This window comes from Myxine glutinosa, chromosome 12 (assembly GCF_964187855.1).
Source record: "Myxine glutinosa chromosome 12, kmMyxGlut1.1, whole genome shotgun sequence".
Taxonomy (NCBI): Eukaryota; Metazoa; Chordata; class Myxini; order Myxiniformes; family Myxinidae; genus Myxine; species Myxine glutinosa.
Window position 1 is genome coordinate 77936466 of NC_136272.1, and position 23978 is coordinate 77960443.

The window sequence follows — 23978 nt, forward strand, 5'->3', positions numbered from 1 at the left end:
TGAAGGGAGAAGGTGGATCAGACTCAGCAACGGTTGCTCGAGTGAGATGTGCATGGAAGAAGTTTCGGGAACTGAGTGGCGTGCTGATGAGGAGGGGAGTGTCGTTGAAGCTGAAGGGAAAGGTGTATGCTGCATGTGTGAGAAGTGTTACGATTTATGGGAGCGAGACATGGGTCATGAACGTAGAGCAGCAACGAAGGCTGGAAAGGGTGGAAATGCGAATGGTTCGGTGGATGTGCGGAGTGTTGCTGAGAGAGAGGAAGACAAATGATGAATTGCGAAAGATGATGGGAATAGAGCCTGTGATTGATGCTGTGAAGAGGAACAGGTTGAGATGGTTTGGTCATGTGTTGAGGAAGGATGAAAGTGACTGGTTGAGAAGAGTAATGGAAATGAATGTAGAAGGAAGTAGAGGATGGGGAAGACCGAGAAAGACTTGGCTAAAGATGGTGGAAGAAGAAATGCGGGCAAGGGGGTTAACAAGGAGAGATGCAGAAAATAGGGCAAAATGGAGAAGAATGTCATGGGGACCGCAAGGCCAACCCCCGCTCTAGCAGGGAAAATGGCCTTAAGATGCATGTTGTTGTTGTTGTTGTTGTATTCATCCTACTGGTTCATGGGTTGATATTGCTGCAGCTGCATAACGGATTTAATTTTGTGTGTGCGTGTGCAGAATGCGAGGCAAATATGGTGAGGGTGAACAAATGGAGACGTTCCACTTTGCTACCTCGCTGGTCTTCTTGCAGTGTGCCATCAACGCTGCGTTCGCCAAGCTGGGTGCGCAGGGAGAGCGGGAAGTTATAGTATATAGCTAATTATTTGGAATGCTGTTTTGTAAATATTAATTGGTTGGTTCGTCCGGCTGATTTTGATGTTTTCACGAGTATGATATTTACCAAATTTCCAGCTGACAGGTGTGATGCACTGTACTAGATACAAAATGTAACTATGGAGTTAATATAACACGTCACCCCACGCAACGTTGAGAAACAAGGACATGGGTGGGTCTACGAGCGGCAAATTTTATTGGTCGTGATGACGTAAAATGCCTAATATTTTGTACAAATACTACTAAACTGAAGGGTTTTGAAAGCGTCAAAAAGGCCATTTGTGTTCTGCAGGGTTAAAATATATAATTCAATTGAAATAAAATAAAGGTTTTAAAGGTCGTATAATTTTTTTTCCGAAGTTTACCGTCATTCATGCAACGTCTATTTACACCCACCCTATCTCGCACATTGCGTTAGTTATTCGACTGTCGTTTGTGTCCTTTATGTTTGACATTAGTGTATGATCTGGTTTTGCAGATGTATGATCTGGTACATTAGTTAGTATGCAGATGATCTGGTGTTGATTGGGGAGAGTATGGATGGACTGAAGGAGAAGATGAACAAGTGGCCGGAATGTATGGAGACAAAAGGTCTGAAGGTGAATATCAGAAAAACGAAGGTGATGGCAAGTGGTAAAGCATGTGGTGAGGTGGAAAGAACTGGGAAGTGGCCCTGTGCTGTGTGCAGGAAGGGTGTCGGAGTGAACTCCATTCAGTGTACAATGTGCGCTGAGTGGGTTCATCAAAAATGTAGTGGTTTGAGAGGGTCATTAACCAGTGTGGCAGCTACATTCAAATGTAAGGTGTGCACAGAGGGAACTGCAGATGGAGGAAATGTTGAGTTGGATCTTGGAGACGGTGTGAAGCTGGAAGGTGTGAAAACATTTTGCTACCTCGGAGACATGCTGAATGGAGAAGGTGGATCAGACTCGGCAACGGTTGCTAGAGTGAGATGTGCATGGAAGAAGTTTCGGGAACTGAGTGGCGTGCTGATGAGGAGGAGAGTGTCGTTGAAGCTGAAGGGAAAGGTGCATGCTGCATGTGTGAGAAGTGTTATGATTTATGGGAGCGAGACATGGGTAATGAACGTAGAGCAGCAACGAAGGCTGGAGAGGGTGGAAATGCGAATGGTTCGGTGGATGTGCGGAGTATCGTTGAGAGAGAGGAAGACAAATGATGAATTGCGAAAGATGATGGGAATAGAGCCTGTGATTGATGCTGTATAGAGGAACAGGTTGAGATGGTTTGGTCATGTGTTGAGGAAGGATGAAAGTGACTGGTTGAGAAGAGTGATGGAAATGAATGTAGAAGGAAGTGGAGGATGGGAAGACCGAGAAAGACTTGGCTAAAGATGGTCGAAGAAGAAATGTGGGCAAGGGGGTTAACAAGGGGAGATGCAGAAAATAGGGCAAAATGGAGAAGATTGTCATGGGGCCCGCAAGGCCCGCTCTAGCAGGGAAAATGGCCTTAAGATGCCTGTTGTTGTATGTTTGACATTAAGTTTCCTGTTTGGAATAATTTTCATTTTTGCTTCACTGCCGGACAGACAGACAGATGAACAAACGGAAGCAAACAACTTGCTTTAAGCCTGCTTTTTGTTTCATGTTCATGTGGTAATAACCATTATGTTGCACAAACAAGCATATTGTGCTATTTTTGAATCCAATTTGAGATGATGTTTTATCTGCAATACATTGTAAGTTAAACTAATTGTAATTTATGATAACTGCCTCCTGTTGCCGAGCAAAGCTGTGCTGGATTCCCTGGGTTGCACAAGTCGCTTATGGAGGTGAAAAGTACCCCCAGGGCATTCTGGTTAAACTGCACTGTTAGAATTTCCCATTTAATGAGCCACAGACAGAGCAGACTGTTTGACGACTTTTGTATCCAAAAAGATGGTGCCATTGTTCTTTCTTTTCTTTTTTTCTTTTTTTTTTGTGTACAAGATCGAGGCTCGTGAAAGAGCTAACATTAATCACACAAAAAGTCAAACCGACACATAAAACATATAATAAAGGGAGTGGTAGACAAGATGAGGAGAGAGGGGGGGGGGGGGGGGGGAAGGACACAAACAACATTTGAGAGCAGGGACATCGAGAGATCTGTGGGAGGGAGAGGGCTTGGGGGGAGGTGGGAGAGGTATAAAACATATGGACACTGCAAGGACTTCCAGGAAAGGAGTTGGAATTTCAAAAAAGTCGATCTGGGGTGAATTAGCGGGGTAGAAAAGATCAAGGTTTTGGATGGGGGAAGATAAGAGATGGTGGTGAACAGCTGTTTTAAAGACCTGGAGGGAGGAGTGGGATTGAAGAGAGTGAGGGAGTTTGTTCCAGAGGCGGGAGAAAAGAGGAATGAAAGAGTGAAGGTGAGCAGAGAGTCTTTATTTTGGCAGTTTCACCAGAAGAGGGTTGCTGGCAGATCTTGTGCAACCTGTAGGAATATTTGGGGGACAGAGCACAGACAGAGCTGGGGGAACTATGTCGGAGAGGAGTCAGTAGAAGACAGAAAGACCACCAACCTGCCTGCAGCGAGTGAGTGAAAGGCCCTCGGAGTTGGCTTAATCGTGGGAGATTCAAATGATTCTGAAAGCTTTGGTTTCTACAGCGTGAAGCCGAGCTAGGTATGAGGCAGGAAGGACCACCAGCCCAGAGGGGAGAGCAGTATTCCATTGAGCTGCGGATGAAAGCCTTGTATGTGGTGAGGAGCTCAGGTGTGCTGAGGAAGGACTTCGCATGACGGAGGATGCCCAGTCGGCGACTGGCTTTGGAGGCCAGCTTGGAAATGTGGTTTTCCCAGGAAAGGTCATCCCAGGAAAGATCAGGGCAGAGACCCAAAAGCTTGAGTGACAGAACTTCTTGGAGAGGATTGTTGAGAAAGTAGATGGGAGGGTTGTCCAGTCGGTCTTTTCGGAGGGACATAGTGAGATTTGTCAGGATTGAAAGACATATTCCACTTGTTTGACCAGTTTGTGATTTTATCCAGGTCTGCAGAGAGTGGAGTCATCAGCACAGAGATCATTGATGAAGATCAGAAAAAGCACAGGGCCTAGAACACTGCCTTGGGGAACTCCAGCCTGAACAGGAAGCGGAGATGGGAGAAATCCATTCAGGGCCACACGTTGACTACGACCAGAGAGGAAGTCCGCAAGCCATGCATAGAGATTTCCATGGACACCATAGGAGGAGAGTTTGGTGAGCAGAGCGGAGTGCCAGACCGTATCGAAGGCACATTATATGTCGAGGGAGACAGCTCTAATTTCCTGTTTGGCATTGAGGACCTCCATCCATTGTTGAGACAGCAGAAGCAGCATGTCCAGAGTAGAATGACCTGGTCTGAATCCAAATTGATAATTCGAGAACAAGCCATTGGAGAAGAGGAAGGATTTCATGTCAGAAGCGATGATTGATTCCATGACCTTGCTTATGATTTGGAGCAGGCTGATTGGTCTGTAGTTGCAAGGATCTCTTTTAGCATCTTTTTTGTGTGAAGCGGTAATGTTGGCTGATTTCCAAGCAGATGGCAGATGTGCCGATGGTGGGTTTCCCCTTCTTGGGTTCGCTCTATCGCAATTAATTTATCGAGGCAAGGTTTACTGATTGCGGTCAATACGCTCGAATAATCGTGGGTTGGCGAACTATTTTCCACATTTAGTCACCTAATTAACATGGGCCGTCAACACAATAACCCCTTCAAACCCGCCAACATCATCATCTCCATCAACTCGTCTATCGTCGCCATCATCAACATCACCATCGCATTATTGGATCAAGTGTATCATCATTATTGTTGAAGGTAAGTTTCATGATCTTAATAACTCAAGAAAAGAAACTTTGTTTGATGTTCTTAATAATTATTTTATTCATGAAGATAAATAGCACAAAAACAATGCACAAACATGATAATTAAAGGAACAGTTAAATTTTTAAGTTGAAGTCCATTACCCACTAAGTTTTCTGATTTGTGGTTCACGGGGTTTTTCAAGAACATCACCCCCGCAAACGGCAAGACCCTCCTGTATACCTGAACACTGTGCGGGGTATTGTGTTCTTTGAACTCTCTAGTTATTGTTACTGTGACTTGATCTGAAGATTTACACTTCCTGCATGCTCCAAAAGAGGTACACAGATACATACATGGACATACATATAACTATGTTCCCAAGCACACTTGTACGTCAAATCAATGTTTCAGCCAGAACATTTGCTGCAGGGAGTATGACACACGTGTGTGCAGCCACCTGCCTTGATTAACATCTGGATTTTGGTTACAGTAGTAAATATTCTCCAACGGTGTCCTTCTGAAAAAGGGCGCCATTGTGTGCTGACAGCCAAACAAATTTCCTGCTAAGGGTTACCTGCATAATATGGTGTTGGCATAACGGGTCAAATGTCCTCCTAAATTTCAATATCAATTTTGCAGATTTTTGAGCTTGAGGTTATTTGTGTCTCTAATAACTTGGTGAGACGAGGGAATAATGAAGCGTCTGTCTTCTTCCCCCTCTGTGTACGTGCAGTAATGACCCTGATTACTAAACCAGGCCCTGACCACACCACTTGGTCTCTCTACGGTGCCTGTTCTCTCTCGTACCTCGGCGCGATGGTTTCCAGCAATTCTGCCCTGCAATTTGTAAACTACCCCACACAGGTACACCATGCAGCTGTCAATTTTGAAGGGTTATCATCATTTGTGACATCCTGGCATGATTTGGACACATCGACTCAACATTGGCTCTTCTGATTGTGAAATGTTACCCTCAGGTGCTGGGAAAGTCATGCAAGCCCATTCCAGGTAATGAACTTCAACCTTGTGACATGTTTATGTTTTTTCTGTGTTGTTTCATCCCGCTAACCATTATTGATCGAGCAATCTTTGTTCTGTGCCATTCTTTGCTTTTCATTGAAGGTGAAGTTTTTTTTCTCTTTGGTTTTTACCTCACCTGTAACGAAGTTCAGGGGACCTTATGTGATGGCGCGTCATCCGTCCGTCCGTCCATAAACACTTGAAACTTCTCTGAAACTGCTGATGGGAATGTGACCAAATTTGGCACAAATTATATTTGTTGTGTTGTGACTAAAGTTTGTTCGCGGAGTTTGAAAAAAAAAAATCGGGGTTTAAGGAGGACTACCGGGGTCAAAGTGGATCCAGGTTTGACCCCCCCAAAATAGATATTTGCTTTTTCCTCTGAAACTACACACACGATTTCGATGAAACTTCACCACAACCTTCACCACCCGTGATGTACCAAAGTTTGTTCACGGCATTAAAATAATCTGCTTCTTTGGGGGTCCACGGTTGGTGTTGCCCCCGAAAATCGGTGTTTGCTCTCTTTTCAGAAACTACACATGCAATTCTGATGAATCTTGGCCACAACCTTCATCACCCATGTTGTACCAAAGTTTGTTCATGGCATTTAAAAATTTGGGGTCTAAGGTGGTGTATGAGGGGGAGGGGGCTTGCCCCCCAAAATAGGTATTTGCTTTTTTTCCTCAGAACCTGCATACACAATTTTGATGAAATGTCACCACAACCTTCATCATCCGTGATGGTAAAAAGTTTGTTCAAGGCATTGGAAAAATTGGGGTCTGAGGAGGTACATAGGGTAGGAGGGAGGGTGGGGTGGGGGGGGGGGGCATTGACCCCAAAAATAAGTATTTTTTGTTTGTTTGTTTAAAGCCTCATGATTATGTTAGTATGACTCGACATGCTGTCCTGTCTTCTAGCAAGCATTGAAATTGGTTTAAAATACCATTAGTCAGTGCAGTACATTGTTTATTCTACCAGGTGAGCGCCAGGGGTATTGCTCCCATGTTTTTTTCTTTTTCTTCTTCCATTTTATTCTGTGCCACTTTTTTATAAAGCCTTTTTTATATTGCTCAATTTTGGGGAACATATTGCTGGAGTGTAACGAATTTAATATTTTCATTTGTCTCTCAGATGAAGTTGAAAATAAAACATTTGAACCACTATTGATCCAATATGGCTGCCAGACCTCGTGAGCGATGACCATAAATTTGTATTCTCTAAATAATTGTTGCATAGATCATGCTCAATACATTTCAAACTGATCAGACTGAGCATTGTCCTTGTCGAATTATGACGTCATAATTATGGCACCAATGACGTCATCGTTAACAACACCTATTCCCCATATGCAGTGAAATCTATCTATAATTCCAGCAATCTCTGTGTGTGTGTGTGTGTGTGTGTCTGTCTGTGTGTGTGTGTGTGTGTCTGTGTGTGTGTTTGTTTGTCTGTGACCGCTGTTTCTCGACAACCACGGGTCCGATATACTTGAAACTTGCCAGGTATATTGCTGGGGACCCGAGGATGTGCCTTTTCAAGGTTTTAAATTAATCGCAGAAGTAGTTACCGAGCTATGTCCAAAAAACGATTCAACCAATCAGAGAGCAGCGAGCTATCGCGTGTGCCGAACGTGGCGAACACACTCTGCCTCGGACGGCACATTTGAGCGCGTATTCATTTATTTCACGTTGGCAAACTATGTTGCCGCTATGTTGGCGTTAAACTATGTTTTAAAACTAATTAAAACCATTTCATGTAAATAGAGGGGGGGGGATTGTCACTGTACTCGCAAGCCGTTCGCCGTTCGCTTTGGCGTTGCGAATGGACCAAAACATTTCATGAACCAAACCATTTCATGTAAAGCGTTCGCCGTTCGCTTTGGCGTTGCGAATGGACCAAAACATTTCATGGACCAAACCATTTCATGTAAATAGAGGGGGGGGGATATAATTTTAGATATATATATAGTACGGGCATGCCCTAGTAATAAATAATTTAAGCAAGCAAGCAAATAAATAAATAAAACTAGAATGGCACTCAGTAGAGTGCATACCTATACCAGGCTGAAAAGTTTACGTTTTGTATCCAACTGATAGGCCAACTCATCCACCTAGTTTTATCATAATATCTGTCCACAACTTTTTGAAATATCGTGCAACATATAGTTTTTAGCCCCATCTCCCAATGGTGAAGAATCACTTTTTTTAAATCTCAGATCCGGATAATCACCAAATTCGAATCGATTCATTCTTATGACCCACCCAACATGTACACCAAGTTTCGTCCGAATCCATTCACAATTTCCTGCTCCCAGACAAACAAACAGCGGCAAAAACATAACCCCCGTCCACTTTATGTAGCCGAGGCAACAAAATAATTTAAATGTGAGTATAAAGAAGGTGAAAATAAATGGAACTAAAACAAAGCATGGGTCATTCCACGCCAATCAACCAGAAAAGGGACATTTTTTTGCCCGGTACTCTCGGATTTTTCATGTCTCTTTTTATTCCATATCTAACCCAAGACTGCAAAATTGGAGAAAAACGGCAGTTTGTTTTAGACTGTGTGGTTAGTCAGGTTCACTATGTAATTTCGTTGGAATTTTTGGGGGATTTGGAAAACTATATATTTTTGGAAACTATATTGTATAGTCAGTCAGAAAACCAATGTTGCTATTTGCACAGACTCCTGTATGGCGGCCATCTTGGATTTTCAAAATTGCCGCCGTAGAACTAATTTTTCTCAATATCTCAGCTTCTAAATAACAGAGCTTTGATTCTAATGGCTAAACATACATTTTCAAGGGCCCCGAATCCAATGGTAACAAGTTCGATATGCCAGCACGGCCTGGTGGATCAACAGGGTGTCAGCTTCTTCATGGTTGTTGTCCTCGAAGAGCAGGTCACTGTTGCTCCTAGTACGCCCTGAAGCAGACGTGATGATCAACTTGGATGAGTGACTGTTGTATTCTAGAGTTTTCGCTGCCAGATAGTCAGTCAGATCAGCCTTTGTTTTGTCATGAGAAAGGAATCTGCTCATTGGGATGTGTTTGATGTTGGTGTCATCTCTGACTTGATACTGTACTGCATCCTTTCCTTGCCTTCTTTTAGCCCTGGTAGCACTCTTCAGAGAATCGTTTTTGTACGTGTCAAAGACCAGTATGATCTCATCACAATCTTTTGTTAGAGACATGAGTCTGTCATTGAAGCATTCACCCAGATCGTTGCCTTTCACTACAGTGGCTGGTTTCTTTGTCAGCTTATGCACAAGTACCATCCCATCCACCAGTGCAATCTTCCGACTTGCAGGTTTACTAGATGTGGATGCCATAGTTCTTGTGTCCATTGGATGTTCTTGTAGAACACTTGCAGCTGGTGTCTGCTGCTGATCTTCGGGGTGAATTTCTGCTCTTGCTAACTTGTCGAGGAGATGAATTAACTTCGACTTGTCAGTGCATGGAAGAATTGTCTCATCTGGAGCGAACAGTGCTCTTGGTGTCACAGTGAACTCGTAATTTCCGATGGCATATTTCTGGTTGACGTCTCTTTTTGACTTGGCAAGGACCATGAGCCTTCCGTACAGTTCCTTAGTCTCCTTCAGATCCACAGTCCTGTCTCTGAGTTTCACTGTGGTTCTCTTGTTCCCAGACGTGAACATCTTGACTGGTGCCCAGAGGCTAACATCTCCATTGATACGCTCCGACACGTAGTCTTCATACAACTTCTGACCAGTGACATCAATGTTCAAGATCTGTGGTATATACTCGTCTGGGATGTAAGCATTCGTTATCACATTGTCCAGCTTGTCACCTTCAGTGTCAAATGGATTCCCTTGATCTTGTTGATTGCTTCATGCTCCCTCTTGACTGCACTTGGATCAAGGTCATGATGTTCTGTGATCTTGTCACCTTCCAGGCCAAACTGACTCTTGAAGTCTTTTGACAGGTGTGATAATTCTGGTGTAACCATGAAGAATCTCTGTCTAGCATTGGCATTGTTAGAGATGCCAATCAGTCCAGAGTGAATCTTCATCAGCTTGTTCAGATGTTCACATGCATGATCTGGTCCAATGGATACAAACGGGATGTCATTCTTGGTTACTGATAGATTGCCAGCTCCTAGTTCTTCCCAGGTCCTAGGGTGATTGGTTCTTAGGTCATACATGTCTGCGATGTATCGGGGCCAGAGCCGCTTGTATTTGATCCGGTCCATGGCAAAGAATAACTTGCTCAGTTCTTCTCCAGCTTGGAGGTGAAGCACCAGGTCAGTTTGAAAAATCCAAGATGGCCGCCACATAGGAGCGCTATGGTCATGTCTAGCTTATCGAACTTGTTACCATTGGATTCGGGGCCCTTGAAAATGTATGTTCAGCCGTTAGAATCAAAGCTTTATGTTGTTTAGAATCTGAGATATTGAGAAACATCAATTTTACGGCGGCCAGTTTGAAAAATCCAAGATGGCCGCCACATAGGAGCTCTATGGTCATGTCTAGCTTATCGAACTTGTTACCATTGGATTCGGGGCCCTTGAAAATGTATGTTTAGCCGTTAGAATCAAAGCTCTGTTATTTAGAAGCTGAGATGTTGAGAAAAATTAGTTCTACGGCGGCAATTTTGAAAATCCAAGATGGCCGCCATGCAGGAGTCTGTGCAAATAGCAACATTGGTTTTCTGACTGACTATACAATATAGTTTCCAAAAATATATAGTTTTCCAAATCCCCCAAAAAATCCAACGAAACTTTAAATCTGGACATACTGAACCTGACTAGGTACTTTAACCTCACCAAAGTGACTTTGAATGCATGACACTCCAAAAGTTCAACATCCATGGATACTAAAATATTGTGCTTCATTCTTGTATATCTCCAAGATTTATCCCAAAAAAATTTGGGTGAATTCTGGAGTCCCTCACCCCCTCCTGCCCCATACGTGTTATTTTAGCCTATACTTGGTAAAATATCAAAAAAATTCAAATTTTATAGGTGGTTAATTAGCATTGGGGGGGACTTGAAACCAAGTGTTTCACAAAATTTGGAAAACTGGTCTTTGAGGTTCTTACAGCAATACCAACATTATAGTATCAACTAACAACAACAACAATCTGCAACAGGGTAAAGTGTTGAGCTGAAGTTCAAATACACCATGTCACTTATCCCTTGTCTGGCAACTTGCCAAAAGTGAGTTTGGGCCTCCTGATGTTTTTTCTCTTGAAAGACCTATTCATTACGAGTTGAACGGGGTGCTACACATATGATTGTAGCATCAAAGTCGAGTCCACTGTGATTTTTCTGGTCAAGGCAACTGTTTCACAATGGGTTGATCTGTGCCAGGTCGCATGTCAAAGGGGGGGAAGTTTTTTTTATATATAAAGAAACGAATGACTGCCGTTTTTAACTAAGCGGATCTGAAAACTCCCAAGTGAATATTTATATCAAAATCTGAGAGGATCAGGCAACGGCTCTGGTTGAGTTGATATCGAATGATCCGCAAGTAGAAGCTGCATCAAAGTGTATTACGCAACAATGGAAAACCTGTACCGATGAATGCTCTCTAGGTTCTGCTGAAACGGAGCAGTGGACCCCACAGTGTACCCACTGTATGACCCAGAAGAACAGTTATGGCAACATCCCGGATGTACACGTCATTTACTCACTTCATTGTGTGTTGATTCCCAGCTGGAGTCGTAGTGTAGCTTTTGGTAGATGAGGTAAGGCCGCAAATTGGCTGAGATGACCAAGCGCTCTTCATCGTGACCTAATGGAAGGAGGTGAGAAGTTATTTTACCGGAATTTTTAGCAATGTTCAAAACTCTTCAACCTGTGCGCACAGTTGCTGCTGCTGGTTGGGGGAAATGTTGAATCTATGAATTGTATCATGCTATTGTTTGTTGTGGTGTAAGGTCGTGTGCTAACTGATTGCATTTTACTTTGGTTTTACATGTTGTTTCTCTTTCTCTTTCCTCAACTGTATCCACCTCTTCCATCCCACCAGTGATGGCGCTGGGGGTGCTGCTCACGAAGAGGCGGTACCCCCTGACAAAGTACGTGTGTGTGTTACTTATTGTGGCCGGGGTCGCCATGTTCATGTACAAGGGTCAGAAAGGGTCAGATGTGAAAGAAACTGGGCCTCTCTTAGGCTACGGGGAATTGCTGCTGGTGAGAAAAATAACGTAGTGTTACCTTTATCACCACTTTTTAACAAACTATTGTTTGATTGTCAGAATTACCTGATGATTGTCTATCCGAGCTAAGTAAAATGCTTATGTTTCCATTTGGTGTATGTTTAATTCATTGGTGTTCTGGTTTAATAAGTTTTCAAATTTTGGTTTAATGGTTAAAATTTAATTGTTAAGTTGGTTAAGTAAATGTTTAACAAATTAATCTTACTATAATTCACCAAATGTCTGTCTGTCTGTTCGAAGGTACCGTAAAAACTGCTGAACCGATCGCAAAGATATTTTCGGTGGGTAACCCTGGGATCCCCAGGAGTTAAATAGGCTATTTAGTTTTCCCAATTTCAGCTTTAGTCTCCAGCATTCTCAGGTTTGGACTCCCGCATAACATTCGCGTTTGCATGACGTTCATTGTGACGTCTTCTTACGCCGAGCAACGGTACCCGCCCTATGGGCGGGGCTTCAATTGGGAGGCCCAATTGAAAAGGTTAAATATCGGAAATTGAAGGCTTTTTTTCGTTTAAACGATTTATATAAACATCCGTTAAATCTCGATCGGTGCAGCCGTTTGTGCGGCACCCGGGAAAATAACGTCATGCGGGAGCAAGTATCAGCAGGATGTGGCAGTGTGGGAGTCCACGTTTGCACCGATCGCTGCACCGTGTGCCGCACAAACGACTGCACCGATCGCTGCACGGCTGCATCGATCGGATGTGGCATGAAGGATGATCTGCACCTCGGCATGAAGAAGGATCAGTTATAACAGATCGCTGTCTCCATCAATCGTGCCAAAGCCGTAACACCTATCGGCTCAAAATCCTTTTAACTGTTGATTTGGTACAGTTACACGTTTCGGGAATTTGGTACACGTATCGGGAGTACATACGACACAGCGATTGTGAACACGATTATCGATCACGATTCACGATCAGGATCATCACGATCATAGTGTATCGATCTCAATTTGAAACACGATGGAATAATATTTACCGATATGAACAGTGATGTGGCTTTTATTGAAATGCTAAAGATACTGTTTAGATTTTGATGATTTGCGTGTGATATGATTCAACGGATGTTTATATGAATCGTTTAAAATAAAAAAAGCCTTCAATTTCTGATATTTTGCCATCGCCATATGCAGATTCGCCACGGACCCACGATCGATGTTTCTCCACGTGAATGTACCCGTTTGTTTGCGAACAGGTACGTTTTTCATGGAAGTCCTTCACTGTTTTTTTTTTTTTTTTTTTTTTTTTTGTATACATAATCGAGGCTCGTGAAAGAGCTAACATTTATCACACAAACAAATCAAACAAACAAACAAAGTATATTAAAAGGGGAGCGGTACACAAGATGGGGATAGAAGGGGAAGCACATAAACACAACATTTGAGAGCAGGGACATCGGCAGATGTGTGGGAGGGAGAGGGCTTGGGGGGAGGAGGCGTGGGAGGGGGGGGGGGGGGGGGAGAAGTATAAAACACAAGGACACCAAGGACTTGCAGCACAGAAGTTGGTATTTCAAAAAAGTGGATTTGGGGTGAAATTAGCGGGGGTTTAAAAGATCAAGGTTTTGGATGTGGGAAGATAAAATATGGTGGTGAACAGCTGTTTTAAAGACCTGGAGGGAGGAGTGGGATTGAAGAGAGTGAGGGAGTTTGTTCCAGAGGCGGGAGAAAAGAGGAGTGAAGGCGAGCAGAGAGTCTTGATTTTGGCAGTTTAACCATAAGATGGTTGCAGGCAGATCTTGTGCGACCTGTAGGAATATTTGGGGGACACAGCCCAGAGAGAGCTGGAGGAGCAAGGCCGGAGAGGAGTCGGTAGAAGACTGAAAGACCACCAACCTGCCTGTGGTGAGTAAGTGAAAGGCCCTCGGAGGTAGCTTCATCACGGGAGATTCCAATGATTCTGAACGCTTTGGTTTCAACAGCGTGAAGACGAGCTAGGTGTGAGGCAGGAACACCAGCCCAGAGGGGAGAGCAGTATTCCATTGAGCTGCGGATGAAAGCCTTGTATGTGGTGAGGAGCTCAGGTGTGCCAAGGAGGGACTTCGCACGACGGAGGATGCCCAGTCGGCGACTGGCTTTGGAGGCCAGATTTGAAATGTGGTTTTCCCAGGAAAGATCATGGCAGATGGTGAGACCCAAAAGCTTGAGTGACAGAACTTCTTGGAGAGGATTGTTCAGAAAGTGGATGGGAGGGTTGTCCAGTCGGTCTTTTCGGAGAGACATCATAAGAGTGTGAGATTTGTCAGGATTGAAAGACATGTTCCACTTGTTTGCCCAGTCTGTGATTTTGTCCAGGTCTGCAGAGAGTGAGGAGGCTGCAGACTGCCGATCTGAGGGATGAGGAATGGAGCGGCAGAGAGTGGAGTCATCAGCAAAGAGATAGAGAGGATTTTCAAGAGAGTCGGAGAGATCATTGATGAAGACCAGAAAAAGCACAGGGCCCAGAACACTGCCTTGTGGAACTCCAGCCTGAACAGGAAGAGGAGATGAGAGAAACCCATTCAGGGCCACACGTTGACTATGACTAGAGAGGAAGTCCACCAGCCATGCGTGGAGATTTCCATGGATACCAAAGGAGGTGAGTTTGGTGAGCAGAGCGGGGTGCCAGACCGTATCGAAGGCACGTGATATGTCGAGGGAGACAGCTCTAATTTCCTGTTTGGCATTGAGGACCTCCATCCATTGTTGAGACAGCAGAAGCAGCATGTCCAGAGTAGAGTGACCTGGTCTGAAACCAAATTGATGATCAGAGATCAAGCCATTGGAGAAGAGGAAAGATTTCATATCCGAAGCAATGATGGATTCCATGACTTTGCTGATAATTGGGAGAAGGCTGATTGGTCTGTAGTTGCTAGGATCTGTTTTTGCACCTTTTTTGTGTAAAGCGGTGATGTTGGCTGATTTCCAAGCAGATGGCAGATGACCTTGAGCAAAAGAGAGGGTGAAGAGAACAGAGAGAGGGAGTGAAAGAGCGGAAGAACAGGATTTTAGGACCCGTGGGCTGATACCGTCAGGTCCAGTTGCAGAATCAGAGTCGAGGGTTGACCGAAACTTTTCCACCTTGTCAGGAGGAAAGGACACAGAGTCCAGGAGCAGCTGGGTACGACTGGGTACAGAGAGGGATGGGTTTGGGACACAAGATTTAGAGGCAAACACAGAGTTGAGGCATTCAGCTTATTCACGTGCGGAGTCAGCTGTATAGCCGTTTGAGGTAAGGGAGGGGATGGAGGGGGAACAAACACCAGAAACAGATTTCACCAGACGCCACCAGGATTTGGAAGAGGGAGACAGATAAGAGAGTTCGGTTTTGAGAACAGAGAGATATTGTTTCCTGGCTTTCCTGAGGGTGGACACACACTTGTTTCGGGCTTTGTGAAAGGAAATGAGATTTCCTTCCGTTGGATTTGCGTTCCAGGAGACGAAGGCAAGTTGTTTCTGGGCAACAGCCTCACCACAAGATTCCGTGTACCATGGACGGGAGGAAGGGTATGACAACTGAAGACGAGATGGGATAAATCTGTGCATGAGAGAGAGCAATTTACTTTGGAAGAATTCCCAGGATGAGTTGATGTCAGAGATGGGAGACCAGTCCAGATGATTGATGGCTGCTTAAAGACTGTGCCAGTTGGCCTGAGTGAAATGCCAGACTCGTCGACGCTGAGGAGGCTCCCTGAGAATGGTCAGAGAGATGTCCACTTTAACAAGCTCATGATCAGATGAGCTGATTGGAGCAGAAGAAGAGCAGCAGACATTTTCAGGGAAGTTAGTCATAACCAAGTCCAGAAGATAAGATGCTCCGTTGACTGAGATCTGGGTCGGGAAATTGGCAGATTGTGTCATTCCCAGTGAGTCGCAGAAGTCCTTTGCTGAGGAGCCATGGCTGGTGAGAGAGGTACCCACACCCAGCCAACTGGCATGGTGACAGTTGAAATCACCAATTTCCATGTCTGACGCTTGCTGTCCATGAAACTTGCTGAAACTTGCTGTCCATGTCTGACGTGCGACTGAAGGTGCTACAGGTATGTGGAATTTATTGGTTCCATGCTTTAGCATTCACCGTATCTGCATTGCCTGTTTGCTTCCGGCCTCCCACCTGTGCGTAGCATGGGTATTTCTCTCGTTGGTTTAATTGGTGAGGGTGCAATTAGCTAGCCTGGGGTCGCTCATACATTCTGTGGTCATCTAAGGTGAGTTGCATGGCTTTAGAAAAATGCTACATCTACCTCTTTTAGTTTGAATCAAATGTACCCACTCATCACCTGATTGGCTGGCTCTTATCCCATCTTGCATCCCCTCACTTTGACAAGAGGCAGGATAAAATGTGGTTGAGCTGGCTCAGGCGGTTCAAACAAGGATTGCCAAATTGCATGGAAATGCAGTATCGAGGGCAACCAGCATCCGCTCTGGTTAGAGCATCCGCTCTGAGTCTGCGAAGTCGGTGGTTCAAACCCCGGGCAAGTCATGCCAAAGACTGTAAAAATGATACATGCTGCTTCCTTGCTTGACGCTCACAGCATTTAAAGGATCACTCAGCTCAGCACAACGAAAAAAAAACCTATAGGTTGCCATGCATGGGGAGGAGGAAATTCCTCCTCCATTGCCCCACTGAGTGCAGAGAGAAAAGTGACATCATAAAGATATGTCGCTGGTACCCAGAGCGCTCTGGGAAGTGACGTCACCTCCCCTAAACTCAGCAGCTGTGATTGTGTGAAAGTCAAGTCTGGTGTTGTCTCATGTGTTTGTCTGCATGTGCGTGATTTGTGCCACAGCTTCACCATGAGCCGTAAAGCCTGTATAAACTAGAACGGCACTCGGTATAGCAAATACACTACATGACCAAAAGTATGCGGACACCTTAACATCACACATCTCATTCCAAAATCATGGGCATTAATATGCAGATGGTTCCCCCTTTACTGCGATAACAACGTCCACTCTTCTCAGAAGGCTTTCCACTATATGTTGGAACATTGCTGCGGGGATTTGCTTCCATTCAGCTACAAGAGTATTAGTGAGGTCAGGCACTGATGTTGGGCGATTACGCCTGGCTCGCTGGCGGTGTTACAATTCAAACCAAAGGTGTTCGATGGGGTTGAGGTCAGGGCTCTGTGCAGGTCAGTCAAGTTCTTCCACACCGATCTCGACAAACCATTTCTGTGTGGACCTCGCTTTGTGCATGGGGCCATTGCCATGCTGAAACAGGAAAGGGCCTTCCCCAAACTGTTGCCACAAAGTTGGAAGCACACAATCGTCTAGAATGTCATTGTATGCTGTAGCGTTGAGATGTCCCTTCACTGGAACTGAGGGGCCTAGCCCGAACCATGAAAAACAGCCCCAGACCATTATTCCTCCTCCACCAAACTTTACAGTTTTTTTTTTTTTTTTTTTTTTTTTGTATACAAGATCGAGGCTCGTGAAAGAGCGAACATTAATCACACAGAAAGACAAACCGACACATAAAACATATAACATCGGGAGCGGTAGACAAGATGGGGAGAGAGGGGGAAGGACACAAACACAACATTTGAGAGCAGGGACCGAGAGACATGGAGACATCGAGAGATCTGAGAGAGGGCGAGGGCTTTGGGGGGGGGGCATGGGAAGGGGGCGGTGGGAGAGGTATAAAACATATGGACACTGCCAGGACTTCCAGGAAAGAAGTTGGCATTTCAAACAAGGTGGATCTGGGGTGAATTAGCGGGGGTAGAAAAGATCAAGGTTTTGGATGGGGGAAGATAAGAGATGGTGGTGAACAGCTGTTTTAAAGACCTGGAGGGAGGAGTGGGATTGACGGGAGTGAGGGAGTTTGTTCCAGAGGCGGGAGAAAAGAGGAATGAAAGAGTGAAGGTGAGCAGAGAGCCGAGATTTCGGCAGTTTAACCATCAGAGGGTTGCTGGCAGATCTTGTGCGACCTGTAGGAATATTTGGGGGACAGAGCACAGAGAGAGCTGGGGGTGCAAGGCCGGAGAGGAGTCGGTAGAAGACAGAAAGACCACCTACCTGCCTGCGGTGAGTGAGTGAAAGGCCCTCAGAGATAGCTTCATCGCGGGAGATTCCAATAATTCTGAAAGCTTTGGTTTCAACAGCGTGAAGCCGAGCTAGGTGTGAGGCAGGAGCACCGGCCCATAGGGGAGAACAGTATTCCATTGAGCTGCGGATGAAAGCCTTGTATGTGGTGAGGAGCTCAGGTGTGCCGAGGAAGGACTTCGCACGACGGAGGATGCCCAGTCGGCGACTGGCTTTGGAGGCCAGCTTGGAAATGTGGTTTTCCCAAGAAAGATCATGGCAGATAGTGAGACCCAAAATCTTGAGCGACAGAACTTCTTGGAGAGGATTGTTGAGAAAGTAGATGGGAGGGTTGTCCAGTCGATCTTTTCGGAGAGACATAGTAAGAGTGTGAGATTTGTCAGGATTGAAAGACATGTTCCACTTGTTTGACCAGTCTGTGATTTTGTCCAGGTCTTCAGAGAGTGAGGAGGCAGCAGACTGCCGATCTGAGGGAAGAGGAATGGAGCGGCAGAGAGTGGAGTCATCAGCAAAGAGATAGAGAGGATTTTCGAGAGAGTCAGAGAGATCATTGATGAAGACCAGAAAAAGCATGGGGCCCAGAACACTGCCTTGGGGAACTCCAGCCTGAACAGGAAGAGGAGATGAGAGAAACCCATTCAGGGCCACACGTTGACGACGACTAGAGAGGAAGTCCGCCAGCCATGCGTGGAGATTTCCATGGATACCAAAGGAGGAGAGTTTGGTGAGCAGAGCGGGGTGCCAGACCGTGTCGAAGGCACGTGATATGTCGAGGGAGACAGCTCTAATTTCCTGTTTGGCATTGAGGGCCTCCATCCATTGTTGAGACAGCAGAAGCAGCATGTCCAGAGTAGAGTGACCTGGTCTGAAACCAAATTGATGATCAGAGATCAAGCCATTGGAGAAGAGGAAAGATTTCATATCCGAAGCAATGATGGATTCCATGACTTTGCTGATAATTGGGAGAAGGCTGATTGGTCTGTAGTTGCTAGGATCTGTTTTTGCACCTTTTTTGTGCAAAGCGGTGATGTTGGCTGATTTCCAAGCAGATGGCAGTTGACCTTGAGCAAAAGAGAGGGTGAAGAGAACAGAGAGAGGGTGAGATAGAGCGGCAGAGCAGGATTTTAGGACCCGTGGGCTGATGCCGTCGGGTCCAGTTGCAGAATCAGAGTCGAGGGTTGACAGAAACTTTTCCACCTTGTCAGGAGGAAAGGACACGGAGTCCAGGAGCAGCAGGGTACGACTGGGTATGGTGGGTACAGAGAGGGATGGGTTTGGGACACAAGATTTAGAGGCAAACACAGAGTTGAGGCATTCAGCTTTTTCACGTGCGGAGTCAGCTGTGTAGCCGTTTGAGGTAAGGGAGGGGATGGAGGGGGAACAAACACCAGAAACGGATTTGACCAGACGCCACCAGGATTTGGAAGAGGGAGACAGATAAGAGAGTTCGGTCTTGAGAACGGAGAGATATTGTTTCCTGGCTCTCCTGAGGGTGGACACACACTTGTTTCGGGCTTTGTGAAAGGAAATGAGATTTCCTTCCGTTGGATTTGCTTTCCAGGAGACGAAGGCAAGTTGTTTCTGGGCAACAGCCTCACCACAAGATTCCGTGTACCATGGGCGGGAGGAAGGGTATGACAGCTGAAGACGAGATGGGATAAATCTGTGCATGAGAGAGAGCAATTTACTTTGGAAGAATTCCCAGGATGAGTTGATGTCAGAGGTGGTAGAGATGGGAGACCAGTCCAGATGATTGATGGCTGCTTGAAGACCGTGCCAGTTGGCCTGAGTGAAATGCCAGACTCGTCGACGCTGAGCAGGCTCCCTGAGGATGGTCAGAGAGATGTCCACTTTAACAAGGACATGATCAGATGATCCGATCGGAGCAGAAGAAGAGCAGCAGACATTTTCAGGGAAGTTAGTCATAACCAAGTCCAGAAGAGAAGATGTTCCGTTGACTGAGATCCGGGTCGGGAAATTGACAGATTGTGTCAGTCCCAGTGAGTCACAGAAGTCCTTTGCTGAGGAGCCATGGCTGGTGAGAGAGGTACCCACACCCAGCCAACTGGCATGATGACAGTTGAAATCACCACATATGAGGAAGAGAGAGTTGGGATGAGTAGATAGAAGTTGGTCCATATCATCAGACAGCGAGATGTAGATGGAGTCATCACTGTTTGGTGGACGGTACAACACACCTATGAACAAGAGGTGGGAGCGAAGGGGAAGCCGTAGCCAGAGGTATTCCTGGGGGTGAGGTGGAGAGAGTGCAGTGCAGGGCGAGTAAGGAAGAGAGTTTTTGATAAAGATAGCAACCCCGCCTCCAGGACGAGGCTCAGGTCTATCATACCGGAGGAGGGAGTAGCCCGGGAGAGATACTATGGAATCAGAGACATCATAAAGGAGGAAAGTTTCTGTTAAGCAGATCACGTCTGGTTTGACAGAAGCAACCTGTATGGAGAGATCAGTTAAGTTTGAACGAAGGCCCCGGATGTTTGAGGTCCATACCGTTAATGAAGAGGAAGGGGGAGCATCAGATACAGAACAGGGGGGAGGAGGGGTTGGGTAAGATGTGGAAGAGGTGGAAGAGGTAGGGAGAGCTGTTGAAGGTGTGTCAGAGATTTCAGAATAGCTCGGAGAAAGGGAAGGATGGGGCGGACAAAAGGTTTGATGGTGATTGGGTGAGCCACAATGAGGTGTTATTTGAGGAGGGGGAAGAGCGAGGCAGAAGGTTGGGGGAGATGGAGGTGAGAGTTTGAAGGGGGAAGAAGCGGGGAGGACGCTTTGAGGAGGGGGAGTGAGAGGGTGGAAATTGAGAAGCAATGAGGGTGGGGAGATTTGAAGGGGAGGGGTGAGGGGGGAGTTTGGGAGGGAAGGGACAAGGGGAGGGATTTGAAAGGGATGGGATATGGGGGAGATTTGGAGGGGAGGGGTGAGGCAGGAGTCTAGGAGGGGAGGGGCGAGGGGGCGTCTTGGCGGGGAGGGGTGAGGGGGTAGTTTAGGAGGGAGGGGGCAAGGGGGGAGATTTGAAAGGGATGGGTGATGGGGAAGATTTGGAGGGGAGGGGTGATGGGGAAGATTTGGAGGGGAGGGGTTATGGGGAAGATTTGGAGGGGAGGGGTGAGATTGGATTTTTGAAAGTGTAAGATTTATGGGAAACGAACATTTATTGCAAAATGAGTTTCTTGTGACCTTCGAGTTAAAAATACGTTTAAGGACGCTGGATGGAGGATGGAGTGCAGGAGAGTTTAGGGAATGTAGAAAAAAGGCACTATAGGAGATGGATATTTTTTTTGGGATGAATTGATTTGGTGAGCAAGTCGAAAGCAGCCTTTTAAAGAAGAAGAAGAAAAAGGTGTTATAAAATATGACGGAATACATAACTTGAGGGGAAAGTGTAAACATTGAAGGTTAATGAGTGAAAACTATCTGGGGAAATGGGGGAGAAACACGTGGTCGAAGAACGAACGAACGAATAAGAATGAATAAACGAATGAGAACAGAGAAGGAAATGTTTTTTTTTTTTTTTTTTTTTTTTTTTTTTTTTGAGTTGAGATTTACACAAGCAAGTAGGCTATGGGTGAAAAGCCTGGGAATACAGAGAACGAAAGTTATTGGATCACAAACGACGAACCGCTGAGAGAAAAACAAAGCCTCAAGGTTGTACAGTGCACACTGTACAAGGCCTCAAGACACGACACGAATTAACACGATTTTCAATACAGGTATGAAAGATTTGCACCGAAAAATCTTCGTCGGGACACAATATACGTACAACACCATAAATAAATACAGTTTTAACGAAAATACAAATGGGAACAATCACTTAACTTCGATTTCAAATCGTTCGCGACACGGCAAAGGCCTTGCTCGCGACACGGCAAACAGACGATCAATTTATGAAAGATAAACACCGAGAAACAACCAAAGTTGCACACAATAACTTCACACACCGAAAGATAAATACAGTTTCGACAAAATACAATTGTGAACAGACTTAACTTCGAAAAACGTGGAGACCGTGTGGAGCTTCGAAAATCCCTCCCACCGTCTCCGGGATCTCGCGAGATCTGCAGTTGGCACTATGCATTCGGGCAGGTAGTGTTCTCCTGGCATCCCCCAAACCCCGATTCGTCCCTCAGACTGCCAGATGGTGAAGCGTGATGCATCACTCAAGAGAACATGTATCCACTGCTCCAGAGTCCAATGGCGACGAGCTTTACACCACTCCAGCCGACGCTTGACATTGCGCATGGTGATCTTAGGCTTGTGTGCGGCTGCTCGGCCATGGGAAACCCATTTCATGAAGCTCCCGATGAACAGTTGTTGTGCTGATGTTGCTTTCAGAGGCAGTTTGGAACTCGGTAGTGAGTGTTGAAACCGAGGACAGATGATTTTTTACGTGCTTCCACACTCGGCGGTCCCGTTCTGTGAGCTTGTGTGGCCTACCACTTCGCGGATTAGCTGTTGTTGATCTGAGACATTTCCACTTCACAATAACAGCACTTACAGTTGAACAGGGCAGCTCGAGCAGGGCAGAAATTTGACGAACTGACTTATTGGAAAGGTGGCATCCTATGACGGTGCCACGTTGAAAGTCACTGAGTTCTTCAGTACGGCCAATGTTTGTTTATGGAGATTCATGGCTGTGTGCTTGATTATATATACTTGTCAGCAATGGGTATGGCTGAAATAGCCGAATCCACTCAGTATCAGGGGTGTCCGCATACTTATGGTCATGTTGTGTACCTCCACCAGGCCGAACAGTTTACGTTTTGTACCCCACTGAGAGGCCTGATCTGGATCCAGACTTGAACCAAAATCGAATCGACTTGTTCTTGTCATCGACTTGTTCTTGTCATCGACTTGTTCTTGTCATCGACCTTCTACCCAACTCATCCACCAAGTTTTGTCATAATCCATCCACACCTTTTTGAAATATCGTGCTTTATATCATTTTTGGCCTCATATCTCAATGATGAAGAATCACTAAGAAATTTTATATCTCGTATCTGGATCCGGATTTAGATCTTCGCCAAAATCGAATTTATTCGTCCTTGTCACACGCCCAACCTGTCCACCAAGTTTCGTCCAAATCCATCCACAACTTTTTTAGATATCCTACTCACAGACAAGCAAACAGATAGACACACACTTTCGGTGGTGGAAGTATAAAAATACGGTTTTAAAACTGTGTTTAGTAGCTCATGGAAATCACGTGTTTGAAAACTACGTGCGCATTGGAGGTCTTGTATACAAGTTCCACTATATAAGCAGAAGTGTATGCGCTCACATTCCAGTAGAGGGAGTGAGGCGAACAAATGAAGGAGCTAAGTAACCTTTGCAGGTGATGAGTCAGGGTAGTATGTGACAAGACGTTTCACATGTTTGGCTATTGGAATAAATGTACAAAATGAGAATTTTAATAGCGGAAATAAAAATGTTATTTCCACACAGATTTCTTAGAGTTCCTCAAATGTAAAATTAATGTTATAAAGATGTTATCCTATTACAAAAAATGTCATCCTATTACAAAAAAGAAATTGCCCCAAGTGGGCTGACGGTCATCTCGAGGTTGTAGTTCAGACCACCACCACCACCCACTCCCCGCCCACCCCCAACCGGAACTCCCTTATATCACCTGGGAGGGCCCCTGATATGAAATTGAAACATCTAAGACCGGACGATCCTGTGGACCATCGAGTAAAGGCTGTATTGGGTCTCAGAGCAATTGCTTCGTAAATAAGGAATAATTAGGGATCCACAGTTTCAGTGGGTAATCTCCCCCCCCTTCTCCCCCACTCCCCTGGGAGTCCCAATGATCCAAATTCGAAAAATACGAAATCAGAAAATGAAAGACCCTAGTGATCCTGCAGACCATCGTGTAGAGAAACTCTATCAGGTGTCAGGGTAATCGGTAGGTAAATAAGGGACGAGTATGGATCCAAAGGAACTGAGTACCAGTTCACTGGTAATTCCCTGTTTGTTGTAAAAAGGCGACAAAAAGGGTTGGTGTCAGGAAGGGCATCCGGCCGTAAAACATTGCTTCAAAAAGAGGACCAAAAAAAACAACAACAACCACGGTCCCCGAAAAAGGCCAACCCCCGCTTGCGGGGAAAAATGGCCTCTAAAGGTGT

At 45.4% G+C, this 23978-nt stretch overlaps 1 protein-coding gene across 1 annotated transcript in view; it reads left to right on the forward strand.

Moving 5' to 3' along the window:
- The window catches only part of SLC35B1 (solute carrier family 35 member B1), a 40859-nt gene that overhangs the window by 2760 nt on the left and 14121 nt on the right, over positions 1 to 23978 (forward strand). The window contains exons 2-5 of the mRNA XM_068131933.2: positions 674 to 777; positions 5343 to 5473; positions 5587 to 5617; positions 11624 to 11787. Coding sequence (XP_067988034.1) covers positions 674 to 777; positions 5343 to 5473; positions 5587 to 5617; positions 11624 to 11787 — 430 coding nt within the window. The remainder of the gene's footprint in view (positions 1 to 673; positions 778 to 5342; positions 5474 to 5586; positions 5618 to 11623; positions 11788 to 23978) is intronic.